Genomic DNA, 14,060 nt, shown 5'->3' on the forward strand with positions numbered 1-14,060 from the left:
GTTTAATTAATCGAAAATATGTATTTTAGGTTATTTTTAAATAAATAAATGAATTAAATATTATATTAAGTACAAAGTTAAAAAATAAATATGATAGATCAAGAATTCAATGATTAATTTAATTTTGCAAGTTTTTAGGTGTTTTTGTTTATTAATATATTTTCTTATTGAGCTTATTCAAAGTTACTTTCTAAAAGATTTTCGCTATTACTTTTAAATAAATTAAAATTTAATTTTATCTCTTAATTATTATTATTTCCATCCTATTCTTCTATAATATTATCTTCAATAACATTTTTAGATTTCTTCTAACTAGTTTTGAATTTTGATTATTACTGATAAGCATTCCTTTTATGTTTAGAATTAGCTTTTTGTTTTTATTCTAAGTCTTTATAATATTTAGGTGTCTTTGGGGATTCTATTGAATAACAGAATTAATTTTGTAATTTCTAGTTACTGTTTAGGTGTTTATTAGAATAATCTTAGTTGAGAGACATCATTAGATTAAATTGAGAGAAGTCTTTGTTATTTTCAGGAGAGCTTTCTGTATACAAAGTGGCTTGAAATTTTTAAGGGCTATATTAGGAGCTTTAATTTTTGCTCAAAAAAGATGTTTGATCAATTATTTTCTAGAAATCTATTTTATTTTTATCTTTTTGAACATTTTATTACTCTTTTTAGTCTTCATACTCAAACTAAAATTAATCAAGTGATAATTATTCAATCAAATACTTTTTAATCATATTTAAAAATTGTTATCCTTCAAGCTCAAATATTTCAACTTTTTAGAATTTAGATAATAATTATTCTTTATTGGAATTGATTCGATCTTTTTATGTTTAGTCTTAAATTAGTTCTAACTTCTTTGATACTATATATTCAATCATTTGATTTATTCCAAATTCTTATCTGCAAATAGGACAATTATCATTCTTTTAAAGCCAGTCATTCAAGCATTATGAGTGAAATGTGTGATTACATATTGTTTATCTAATTTATTCATCTGAATTAAATTCAATTAGGCAGATAGAACACGTCTATTTTCCATTTATTTAACTTTCGCTTAGCGAAGGTACTTTTTTTTCTTAATTCTACTACTATGATAAGCTGTCCTTATTTTCCTCGTCAAGGTATTTACTACCTGATTAGCAATTGGAAATAATTTATATAGCTTTATGACCTAATAAACCCGCTTAAACAGGAGACATCACTTACACTTAAAGACTAGGTAAAATATTATTACATTTTATTTTGAATTCTAAGTCACTATTTTATTCATTTTTTATTTTGCCTTAATCAACGAGGATTTTACTTTATTGAGCTTCAATTTTGTTGACAGATTATTATATACTTGATTAAAATTTAATGATAGGCATTAAATATTCTTGTAAAATGCGCTTTTTCTGAGAAATAAGCTATTTTATTTTATCTTTTTACGTATGTTAATTAACAAAATTAAAGAAATCCTATGCTAAAACATCATTCTGCAAATTATTTATGTTCAAATTTCTATTTTGGATTGTGCTTTTTAATTTTTTCTTCAATACCTTTAAAATAATAATTAAAACACACATTCCACTTAAAGAGCAGACTAGGATTATCGTTATTTATACTTAGTTTAATTGTGAAGATTAGCTTTTATTATTTTAATTATTTGCTTAATTGTTATTATTGCCTACATCATAAGTAGTAGAGCTGGTTTGAAGTTCCAATTAAACACCAATCAAAGAAAATTAACTTTGGGACATAGCTTATTTCATTGCTAAAACCAAGAAACACTAATTTTATATTTGAAGACCACCTATATTTACTATATCTGTGTCATTAACATTTTGTAAATAATAATTACTGCATAAGAGATCTACATTTTATATTTGCATAATTTAGTTTGACATGACAAATCTCTAATTATTTTGATTATCTGTAGGTAAATTTAATTCGTTTACATTTATTAAAATACCAATCATGGCTTCTTAATTCATTTACCTGAACTGTAGTGTTAAATGACTTTAGTTATTGTTTAACATAACTTGAGTTAGATTAATAAAAAAGTAAGATGTTTTTTGTTGGTATATAGTGATATCAACTGAATCATAATTTTAATTTAAATTCAAAGAATCAGCTTGAAAACTACAATCTATATTAAAATATAAAGGCTAGCATTGACATTATCCTGTTTTCTAGTTGCAAACTCCATTGTAATTATTGCAATTATTATGACAAGGATACCAACTTGAGTAATAAGTAACTAAAACATAGTTGATTTGACTTTTCAATTATTTAGATTCTGACAGAAAATCATTTGGGTGTTCTAAATAAAATATTGTTAAATATGCTTTATTATTATTTACTAAATTTATATCGCTTGCGTTGATAACAATTAAGTGCTGACTAATCTATTACTGTGTTGCATTAGCATCCATATATTAGCAACTATAGGCTCCAGCGTTTTAAAAGTTTATATCCTAGAGAACGTCATAATTGAAATTGAGACATGCGATGAAAGTTGATTAAGGGATCTATGTAAATGTTAAATCAATATCAATAACGAGAAAATTATTGTTTGCTAAATCTTATTTATTTTTCTTAAGATTTAAAATCATGCTTTGAGTGTTATTAGCTTATTGTATTTAATTGATTTCGTAAAGATTTAAGACCTTGTAATCAGTAGGTTGGGTCTGATTGTTTTGTTATTCTTAAGCTATAACATATTCTGCAAATGTTATAAAAAAGAGGTAAACCAGCATTGAAAGAAAGTCTTATTTGAGTTAAATTTTTATTCTAAAAAGAATTTTTTTTTTTTATTAAAAAGTTTTTTGTTTTTAGTTTATTAAAAATAGAAACAAAAATTACATGCCATTTAACTAATAATTTAAGAAGCAATTAATTAATAACAATTTACCACAAAATTTTATTTTAAATAATAGAATCAGTAAATTACCTAACAATAATCAACAATCGTTTTTTTACTTGACCTATTTTGCTAAAAAATGCCACAGATACAAAATTGCATATTCAAAACAAAATAGCTGCTTTTTTAAGAAGCTTTCTATGAAAATTGAATTTTATGTTTTATTTTTAATATTTTTAATATTTCACAAGTATTTTATAACTTCCTATAAGGGTAAAGAAAAGCTCATATTTTTACATTTTATATGATCTCTATTAATTTATAGCTTCAAGAAATGCTAACCAGTAATATTAATAATTTAAAGTGCTTAATAAAAATAAATTTTACATTTAGGGTGAGATAATAAAATAAATTAAATCAGTAAACAAAAGCCAAAATATTAGTGAATGAATATATAGTTATATTATAAAATTAAAAAGACTCTTAGTGCGTTTTTCTGTCTTTCTGGCTGAAAGATTAATAAAAAATTATTATTTGTTAACTTATTAGATTATAAAGTCGAATCTACAAACATAATAAATTCACTCTATAAGTAATACTTTAATAGAATGTTATTTATACATAGAAAATTTTGTGAAGAAATAAATATATCTTCTCTTTAGTATTTTGATCTAAATCCATCCATATTCTTTAGTTAACTTACCAGGGGTTTTAATTAATTGGATATTTTTGATTGAAAAATTTGATATTACTTAAAAATCTTCAATTTATTTATGAATGATATCGATTAAAAATTTAGGAAAAATAATCAAAATTTAGTAGAGTTAAAACAAAAAAAACACAAGAAAACATGAAATAAAAGTTATTGAAGATAGTGAAAAGCATAAATTGAATTGGGATTATTTTATTTCAATATTTCGAAAAATTAAAAATAGGCTTTGTTATGTCAACTCATCAAAAAGCTATGAAATAAGTAAATATTCTTTTAAACTCTTTTTTTATAGATCTTAAATATTTTTAAAATTAAAACATTAAAAAAATATATTTTGAGATAATTAGAAGAAAAAAAAACTATTTTAACATTTACATAATATTTACTTAATCAAATTCAGTAAAAATATTTAGTTAAGTTACTAAGATCGATCAATAAAGTATATAATTAATTCTTCAAATACAAATTTTAGTTGAAAAAATAGACCAATTTATATATTTTATTTATTTTTAATAAACATAAAAAACTTCTTAGTAATTCAATATAAAAAGCAACATTCATTTATTCATTCATTAATTCTTCAGTCCATTTTAATATTTTTTGCAGCTAATATTTTTAAATTATCAAAAATATAAATAGATAAATAAAAATATTTAAAATCAACTTTTTTATGAAGTAAATATTTTTTAATTTCCAGTTTAATTTTAAAAGCTTGAGAAATTGTTTTAATTTTCTGAATATTCTTAATTTTATTCATCTTTTTGCTCTTCGTTATTAGCAAAGTTTTAATATTAGTTTTAATTTTCATCTTACATTTTCAAATGGTTATGTGTAATAGAATTCTTATTTTTTAGATTCAAAGTTTTTTTGGTGAATACTTAGCTCTTACTAGAAAAGTAATTTTAATTTTAAATTGGATAACTGACTTCTTCTGGAATGTTATCAATAGATTTGTGAGTATTTTTCTAATTATTTTATGCATTTAACTCTTATTAGTTTTATGAGAATTTTTATAATGTAAAAATGCTTGGATTCTATGAGTGTTATGGTAATTCTGCTGTTGGTGACTAAATAAGTTATTATTGAACATATACGCTTTAAAATTTGCTTACAGGTGAAGAGAGAGTTGACAAATAAGTAGGGCTTAAGCAAGTAACTTAGTCATAATTTTAATTAAGTAATGCGTTAGATTCTTCTAGCTTAAAAGCTTTTTCATCTTTGGTTATTTTATCGCTTTAAGTATTAGCTACTGGTTAAGCATTTTGTTGTTTTGGTTATTTTTGAATGATTAATTCTTTATCTATCTTGAAAAATTTAAAAATAGTCAAAAAATCATCATCCGTAAATTAAATGATTTGTTCCTTTTATGTTAATAGGATGTCTTCAATTTTATTCTTATTCTATATGATAGCAAGCTATTAGTCTTTATTCTCAGCTTAAGCTAATTTTTCTTTGGCTAAATAATCTATCATATCTAATATATCAAAACTCTATCTGCAGAGAGGACAATTATCATTCTTTTAAATCCAATCTTAAATGCATTCGATGTGAAAAGTATGACTGCAGATTGTTTTTTGAACTTTTTCTTAGGGCACAAATTCAATTAAACATATTGAGCAACATTATTTACTGCTATTTAAGCTTGTATTCAACTAAACTGACTTATTAAGATTTGTCTCCAAATCTTACAGTTATAAGTTATCTTTTTGATTTTTTCTTTTCTATTTTTAAGTTTCTTCTTATGATACTTTATCTAATGCACTTTCAGCTAGTACGCTTTAATCTAATTATGTTCTTGTTTATGATTAGAAAGGTATACTTGGCATTAAATAATTCTAAAGTGCACGTTTCTTTGATAGAATGAGCTTTTTTTTTTATTATATTTTTAATCTCAATTGTAAATTTATGAGTAAATCTGGATTATTTGCTTGTTGTTATTAATTTTCTTAATCATTTCGAATTTATTCTTACTGTTGACTTAGATACCTACTTTCAAGCATTTTTTAGCATCTTCTGCATACAGTAAATAGTAATAAAAAGGCTACGAAAATAAATGCTAAGCCAACTAAAACATAAATTGTTATTTCATATGCTTAATACTTTGATTGTACATCTGTTGTTAGTGAAGTACTATATGTGCTGTTGCTACCTGAGTTGTTCCCAGTTATAGATTTAGGATCTCTTAAGTTAGTATTATTATTTATATTATTTTAAGTTGAGTTAGAAGTCGCAGAATTTGTAGTAGTATTAGCTAAAATATTAATACCAAAATTCACAATAATAGATAGCTTTGAGTTTGATAATTGTTACATATTAAATACGATAAAGCATTGATTTGATTAAGGTTATTAAGAATTATTGCTTAAGCTATTTGTGCTGTTTTAAAATTGACTGCACAAACTGTCTACATTTGAAATATTCATATAGCTATTAGCCATCGAATAATACATTTAATATTAATCTGGAGAAGGTTATTAGTTTTGATTAAAAAGCATATAAATATTTAAATTAGATGCCCCATATATCTTTTTAAGAGAAAATTAAATGTTTTATCCTTAAGCTTTCTAAATAATGTTTGTCATGTTTATCGAAAAAGTGTATTGGGATCGTGGCTAAATTGTTATGTATGTACTGTCTTTATCATTTTGAATATTTAAAGGATTTAAGTACAAGCCACAATCAGCTCCAGTGTAGAATTAATTGCAACTGCAAACCCCAGTTTAATCATTACAATAACCATTTAAACCGTTGCAGCTGCTATGACATGGTACTTTACTGTAGTAATAAACATACACATCATAATTAATTGGTTAAGGTAAGGGTATTAAAGAAGCTTTTTAAATGCTATTAGTGGATTAGTATAGCACTGTTAGGTAAATTGTGTTATTTTATTGATAAGAAGGATCGCTCGTATCTATAATTAGAAGTTGCTAAGCCAAATTCTACTATTAAGCGACCTAATCAGTAAAGCTGCAATTATATTGGCCCTAATTAACAAACGAATCTTGTTACAAAGGGTCTTGATTGTAGTTTAAACAAGATATAAACTAAAATTATGAATCCTGCTTTGACAGTATAATTATATCTATCACAATATATCTCTGACTGAAATAGCTATTTGATAATGAAAGCTAAAAAGTTTGGGCACTTAGATTTTGGTTGACTTAATACAAATAATTTGACCCAAAAACCTAATATTTTTAAGTTTAATTTGAAGTATTTGTAGAATTTTATTGCTAACTATATGTCTAAGTGATTATAAGTAACCAACAAATACAGAATGCGTTTTTTGTTTTTGCTGAGATGCTCATATTTTGGAAATGCTGATTTACTTCTACTTTTCTTTTGCCTATTTTAATTGGCTATTTTGTTGTTTGTTTTTTTAATGTTTATTTTTTTAATTTTTAAAGATCAAATTTTTGTCTAATTAATTATCAATTATATTTTTTTTATTGTTTTAAGCAAATAAAAACTGCTTAAAAAATGTATTAAATAACAGAGAATTTATAAGCCCATCTATTCAGTTTTGTTTGCCATTTTAAAAGTATATAAATTAATTTAATTACACAAATTACATAGCAAAAATTAAAAATTTACATTTTATCCAAATAAAAAACACCATTAAAAACCTAAATAGCAATAAGCCAGATAAAATTTAAAAAATTTGATGCCGTATTATAGGCTGGTTTGTTATGCTTAAACATTTTTGAGTTTTGCAGATGGAAAGATTATTAATTCATTAAAGCACAGTTATTAAATTATGTTATCAATTAATAAATTATATTTCAAATTATTCTAACTCAGTTCTCTCATTAAAAAAATCAAAAATGAATTAAAATAAAAATAATATAATTAAAATAAATTTATATTATAATTAGAATAAATTATCTAAGAGTTGTAAACAATTTTAAATAATTTTGTTATTATTCTAGATATTTAAATAATATGAATTTATGAGTATCAATCATATTTCAATAATTAAATTTACTTTAGTCTGAAATTATGTTAATTTTGCGATTATTATTTTTAAGATTACTTTAAAAAATGTATTAAAAAAGTATTCAAATGAATAAAAATATTTTTTATCTAAATGCTCTTAAATTATTTTAATGACGAATTTTTTATATTTTCTTATATTGTAAATTTAATAGTAAAATTATGTGTTCTTCTTAATTAAATTGCCTTTAGGATAGTTGATGAATTAGAAGTCTGTTCATCTTTTCTGTAATTCTAGTTAGCAAAAAAATTAATTTTTTTAAATTCTGATTTTTGGGTTTAAAAATTAATATTTAAAAAAGTTTTCAATTAAAAGTTTACTGTAAAATTAATTTAATGATACATTTTATATTTAATATACTATGAATCTTCATGTATTAGCAGTAGATGCGTACCAGAAGTTTTTGGCTTAAGCCTAAGCTTGTATCTTATTTATTTTAAAAAAATTAAAAAAATATTATGGGTGTTAATATATGAGAATGATAGTATCAATGAATCAGAATTTAAATTTTTAAAGATTGTTTTATTTGAATTTTTTAATTTTTTTGAAATAAAATATTTATTTAGATTGGAAAATAATAATTTTTAATTAATCTTGATAGATTTGTAAGAAAGATTTTAATGTACAAGTATATAAATGTATAAATAAAGTTGTAGTAGATTAATAGTGTTTAGTATTATTGTAAAGTTATTTATGTTCATTGGCTGTATTATGTTCCTTTAGCTTCTTCGGTTAAGGTTATTGGTTATTTTAAAGACATTCTATTTGATTTAGCTTATTAATGATTAACATTAAAAGACTATTATTTTAGTATTTAATTTTTTAGTTTATTTGCATTGATTTTTTTCTTAGCTTCATTTTAATTTTTGGAATTAGTTGAATTATTAGTACTGCTTAGTAAAATTTAATTCATTTGAGTTTGTTGGGTAAGGCAATCTGAAGGTATTCTGTAGGTTTCTTAAGCATCAATTAAATTATTAACTTTTCTATGAGTTTTTAGTTAAAAGAGTTTCTCTATTTAATTCTCGACTTGTAGTATTTTAGGGGCATTCTTTTAAAAATATTTTTATTATTTAGAATTAAGAAGGAGTTTTTATGAATTTTATTAGGCGTATGGAGTATCAATTGAATTAGAGCTTGATTGCTTATTTTATTATTATTCTTATTATTCGTTTTAGCTTGAAAAAGAATTTCTTTTTGACTAAACCAAATTTTAGTTTGAAAATATAGAACATCTTTAAGAAAGTCTACATGTGCTAACGCAACTATTGCCCATTTAATTTGAGGAATCTCCATTTTGGCGGATAACTAGTTAGAAATTTTACTTTTATTAGCCTATTTTTTCTACTCCATTAAATTATTCTATAGTCTCTTACTACTCTATTTACTACTTGTTTTCTTATTATTCAACTTAGAAATATTTGAAGATATCTAAAAATTATTCATCAGGGAGGCTTAAAATTAAGTCAAATTAAGTTTTTAGTTTTTCAAGGATTTAGTTTCTTTCTAAGACACAGTAATATTTATCACATCTTTTTTTGAGAGTTAAAAATTTTCTTTCTGTCATGTAATCAAGGAGATTAAATATTTCAAAACTTTCTCTGCATAAGGGGCATTCGTCGTTCTTATTAATCCACTCTTGAAAACATTAGGCATGGAAACTGTGATCACAAATAGTTTTTATTATTTAGTCATCATTTACTAGCTCAGTTAAGCACATAGCGCAGCAAATACTTTCAGAAATACTAGTTTTATTTTACTTTTAAGAGTTATTATTTTCTAAATCATCTATTTAAATAATGCAGCTGAATTACTTAAAATTTTCTTTCTGTTCTTATTCTTAAATTTTCTATTTAATTTCTTATTCTTAATTTTATTCTTAGAGAATAATAATTGATGAATCACTTGTTTATTTGTTTTATGATTAATATTTAGTAATAGGCATTAAATTTTATATGAGTAATTTCTATTTTTAGATTTATTTATTTTTTTTCTAGATGAGTTATGTTTATTGGTGTAAAATATTTTTTATTACAACAGAATTGCAAAGCTATTCATTTTTAGTCTCTTCTAAGTTAGTTGTTAACAATTATTAGCTCACTTCTTTTTTGTTTTTCAATATTTTGAAGACAAACAAAAGCAAGATTGAACCTAAAAAGAGAGATGATGTGGATATGGCGATTAATTTTGAAAGTTTAATTGCATTACTATCATCACTCATGTTTTGCATTCCGTTTTCATTAAAGTTTTATTGTTAGGTATTTGAGTTGTTTTGTTTTTTTGAAATCTAAACGCTCAATTTTAAAGCCATGTTATTACCATATTGCTATTATTTGAGCTCAATAATAAAGAAGCATGTATTTGAATTCATTTCTTGTTAGTTGTTTATAGTTTAGTCTTATAAAGTGTGTTCTTATTGTTATTAAATGTTAGATTAATATTTTTAACAGAGCTGTTCAATATTTTGAATTGAATATTCTTTGTTTTGCATTAAAAATTTTTCTTAAAAAGAATCAATTGTTGGATTTTCTAATTTGTTGAAAGTCATATAAATATTTATTTCATTATATTCAATAGACCTAGCTAATTATAATGAAAAGCTGCTTTGTTAGTAGTTTTATATAAGATAATCCATGTTCACAATAGCGTATTAGGATGTTTATTATAATAAATATAAGTAAATTGAATCTTAATTCTTAGTGAAATTAATTTCTTGTAATTTAATATGGCAATCATATCCAATAAAATTTTTATTGCAAACGCATTATCCTGTTTCTCTGTTGCAATTTCCATTTATTCCGCTACAAGAGTTATGGCATAATTTTTTGTTTAGTAATTGTACTTTCATGTTATATTTTATATAGATCTATGAATTAACTGTTACTCCTTTGATTGAGTTAAAAACTACGAGATTTGCTTTAAGAGAATTTTAGAATGCAGGACTTTTAGCATTAACATAAAGCAAATGCTAAGTTAGCTACTCTTTTGTTGCGATGAGGTCAGTAATTTCACAATAGAAATTATTCATATTTAGACTATTCTAAAGTTATTCTTCATTCTATTCAAAGTTAAGACATACAGTGATGTTTTATTGAGGAATGAATTAAGATATGATGTCTATTTAAAAGGCGATATATTCATAGTTCTCGTAAAAGTGTTATTATAAATCTATTTAGTAAATCTTGTAATAAGAGAATTAGCTAAATAAATAGTTATAATTAGGAAAGATGCTTTAAGTGCTCTCTTATTTAGTAGATTATTGTTAGCACAATGCAAATTAGAAGAGGCAAAGATAGAAAATGATTAAATTAGCTTAAGAGATTCTCATTTATGTTTTTTTTAATTTATTTGATTAAAAATGTTTATAATTATCTTAAGTCGTATTGATTCTTAAACCTTGGGAGAAAATGTAATTATTTATTTAATTAATTAGAGGTAAAATTTATAACTAACTAAGATATTTTTATAATCTTGGTAGTTCTTTGAGCTCACTAGCAAACAAATAAACAAATAATTATATAATGGAAATATGTAACAAACTAATTATTTACTAGTAAAGCTGCATGAATAATGGGAAAATCATAAAATACATATTATTACTTGATGATTTTAGAGATTCTCTCTTTATTTTTTTTGGAATATCAAGGAACAGAAGTAATTTTAACAAAAATATTTTTAGGTAAAAATAAAAGTTCCATATAAAACTGTAATCCAATATTTACTTAAAAACTTGTTAAAATCCTTTCTTCGAGTGCGTAAATTACTTTGCATTTATTTTAAAGCTGGCTAAAAATTATCATTTTTAAATAAAGCAAAATTAATCTTCTATTGCTTTAATATATAAGAAAAATCTTTAAAGTATTATCATACCTATCTGTCTATCTATATTATTTATTACTTACTTAATCAATTAAATTTTTGTTCCATTATTATAATTAATATTATTTACTCTATAATGCTTTCAAAAAGTTAAAATTTACTATACTATGAAAGTTTAATAGTACTAATACAAAACCAGAAAATATAATCAAAATAAGATTTCATTCATATTATTAACTAAGTATGTAAAAACGTTTAAAGTAACTCTGAATTTTTTACTTAAAATTTATTTATCTAAAAAAAGTCATCGTTATCGAAAAAATATGTTTACTTATAAAAAAGAATATAAAAATCTAATTATTATTTACTGTTCTTGAATAAGACAAATAAGCTTTTGAATTACCTTAAACTAAATAACTCTATAATTATATTTAAATAGGCACTGCACTAAAAAAGCAGCATTATTTTATGCATTGTATAAAAAAATTAAGTACAGTGTGTTTCTTTTTTACTGATAAATAATAGAAGTAAATTAGAATTTACTCTTGACCAGCTAGCATAATTAATACCTCAAATTTGCTAAAAGTCATTCCTTAAATTTCTAGCTTTAAGATTTATCAGAAATTATATCTGCTGCGTTCAAGCAGATATTCAAAACATATTTCAAGCAATCTTCAAATTAGAATGTGTTGATGTAATTTTAATTGTTTTGATAGTTAAATCAACTTAAGGTATATTTGAATATATTATTTTTTCTAAAATTTAAAATATACATTCTGGTCATGAAAAATAATAAATTATAAAAATATAGATTTATATAAACGCTTGAAATTTTGATAATTCTTTCAAATTAATTAAGTAAGTAAAATTATTAATTTAATAAAGTGGTTTTAAAATGATAGTATAAATTTTAAATAAATATAAACATATATATTAATGTTATAAATTTAAGATAATTTAAGTATAATATGACATATTTTATTATAATATTGTAGAATTAAATTCTTCCATAATGTTTCTTTATATTTTCTCATACATAAGCAATCTTACTAATTATTTAAAAATTTTTATTTGATTCTTATTGATCATCTTTTTTTATCATTACTTAAGTCATTTTAATAACTAAAACACATATAAAAATAGCTGCTGTAAATGAAACAAGCGCAATTATCAAATGTTCAAATACTTGATTCTATTTTTGGTCATTTTTATTATTTTTAATTAAAAATCCATCACTATTATTATAAACTAAGACATTATGATTATTTTCGTTATCTTTATCGTTAATTTATTTATTTTAATTATCTAATAAATTAGTATTTTCTAGTTTTGCAAAAATATTTACCAGGGTTTGTACATTAGGATTGCTCTATTATATTTTTATAATTATTGAGCATTAATTTTAAGAGTTAATTTAATCTTAATTTTTTACTAGCTCTGGATTAAAAATTTTTTATTTGCATAGGTTTTCAAGGTTTGATATGATGATCTAATTGCTGGTCATTTCAAATATAAAATGATAGTTTGTTTCGCTTGGCATTTCATAGTCATTAAATAACATAAATATTTTTAGGTTTTAAGGATTTTATATTGCTTAAAGGAAGAGAGAAGCAACATTATTATTTTGGTGTAAAATGTTGAGGTCCATTTCAATTTTAAAATAGTCTTCTTCATTTAAAATAGATGTATTTGTAATGTTAATATTTTCCAGTAGAGCAAGTGGATTAAGTTATACACTACAATCACTACCTATGTAATTTTATTTACAAGCGCAAGTACCATACTATGAGTTACACATGCCTTAAAGTCCGTGGCAATTATTATGGCATGGATAAGAGTTAGAAAAATAAATTGAGATTTCATACTCTAAAGAATTTGAAGAGTTTTCATATTAGTTTTACATGCTATTTAAGTTATCTTCGTAAATAACTAAGAATGGAATTTTATTAGACTGTAAATTAACATCTTGTTTTTTAATAACTAATAAATGCTAACTTAATTTCTCGTTAGTAGCATCAAAATCAGTAATTTAACAATTCTGATTATCATTTTATTAAATATTCTATTGTTAGAAATTAAGACAAGCTTTGATTTTAGAAGATGGATCTTGAGAGTAAAAATCTATTTATATAATGTAATATTCTGATTTTTAAGGTTAAGAGGCAAATAAATTTAACCAGAATATTTTATTTAATTATTCATAGTTAAATTTGTAGCGGTTATTTATTTCTAATACTTAGAATAATTCATTTCTCAAGGTTGCACCAGAATATGTCGTTTATCCCAGTAAAGTATGGATTTAAATTATTATTAGAATAGCATAAATCAGATTTATTTTAAAAAGCTTGAAGGACTATGTCATTTCAAAGTTAGTTAAGTTTTTTTTGGTTGTTTAGAAATATTTGTTTATAACTTATATAGATGATTATTTTTTATATATTAAATTATTTATATTATTTATTTTAAAAGAAAGAATATTTTAACTTAAGATTTAAAATATAACTATTACTACTATCTATTTTCAAGCAGGCAAGCACATAATTCTACAACCTATAGTTATATTTTATCAGTAAATGCTGGAATGTAAATAAATAAAAGCTACTGGTTTAATTTTAATGTAATATTTTCATAAAGCAAACACACTTGAAAAACTATGGCTGCATTTTGAAAAAATAGTTTGA

The 14,060-nt window shown here is 22.6% G+C and overlaps 4 protein-coding genes across 4 annotated transcripts; all 4 read right to left on the reverse strand. All coding sequences in view use genetic code 6, as the record gives it.

The window, feature by feature from the left end:
* Nucleotides 1–98: 98 nt before the first annotated feature.
* Nucleotides 99–2,849, reverse strand: TTHERM_00328560 (anaphase-promoting complex subunit 11 RING-H2 finger protein; the record flags this gene model as incomplete). The annotated part of the gene is made up of 1 exon (XM_001026520.2): nucleotides 99–2,849. The coding sequence occupies exon 1, from the start codon at nucleotides 2,745–2,747 to the stop codon at nucleotides 99–101; it is 2,649 nt and encodes an 882-aa protein (XP_001026520.2). The 5' UTR covers nucleotides 2,748–2,849.
* Nucleotides 2,850–4,222: 1,373 nt separating this feature from the next.
* Nucleotides 4,223–6,874, reverse strand: TTHERM_00328570 (RING-H2 zinc finger protein; the record flags this gene model as incomplete). The annotated part of the gene is made up of 1 exon (XM_001026521.1): nucleotides 4,223–6,874. One exon carries the CDS (start codon nucleotides 6,872–6,874, stop codon nucleotides 4,223–4,225), a length of 2,652 nt encoding a protein of 883 aa, XP_001026521.1.
* A 1,383-nt stretch (nucleotides 6,875–8,257) lies between these two features.
* TTHERM_00328580 (anaphase-promoting complex subunit 11 RING-H2 finger protein) lies at nucleotides 8,258–10,906 on the reverse strand (the record flags this gene model as incomplete). Its single annotated transcript, XM_001026522.2, has 1 exon — nucleotides 8,258–10,906. The coding sequence occupies exon 1, from the start codon at nucleotides 10,886–10,888 to the stop codon at nucleotides 8,258–8,260; it is 2,631 nt and encodes an 876-aa protein (XP_001026522.1). The 5' UTR covers nucleotides 10,889–10,906.
* Nucleotides 10,907–12,409: 1,503 nt separating this feature from the next.
* Nucleotides 12,410–13,741, reverse strand: TTHERM_00328590 (transmembrane protein, putative; the record flags this gene model as incomplete). The annotated part of the gene is made up of 2 exons (XM_001026523.2): nucleotides 12,410–12,748; nucleotides 12,812–13,741. The coding sequence occupies 2 exons, from the start codon at nucleotides 13,739–13,741 to the stop codon at nucleotides 12,410–12,412; spliced, it is 1,269 nt and encodes a 422-aa protein (XP_001026523.2).
* Between the last annotated feature and the right edge of the window lie 319 nt (nucleotides 13,742–14,060).

The sequence above is a fragment of the Tetrahymena thermophila genome (assembly GCF_000189635.1).
Source record: "Tetrahymena thermophila SB210 genomic scaffold scf_8254010, whole genome shotgun sequence".
Taxonomy (NCBI): Eukaryota; Ciliophora; class Oligohymenophorea; order Hymenostomatida; family Tetrahymenidae; genus Tetrahymena; species Tetrahymena thermophila.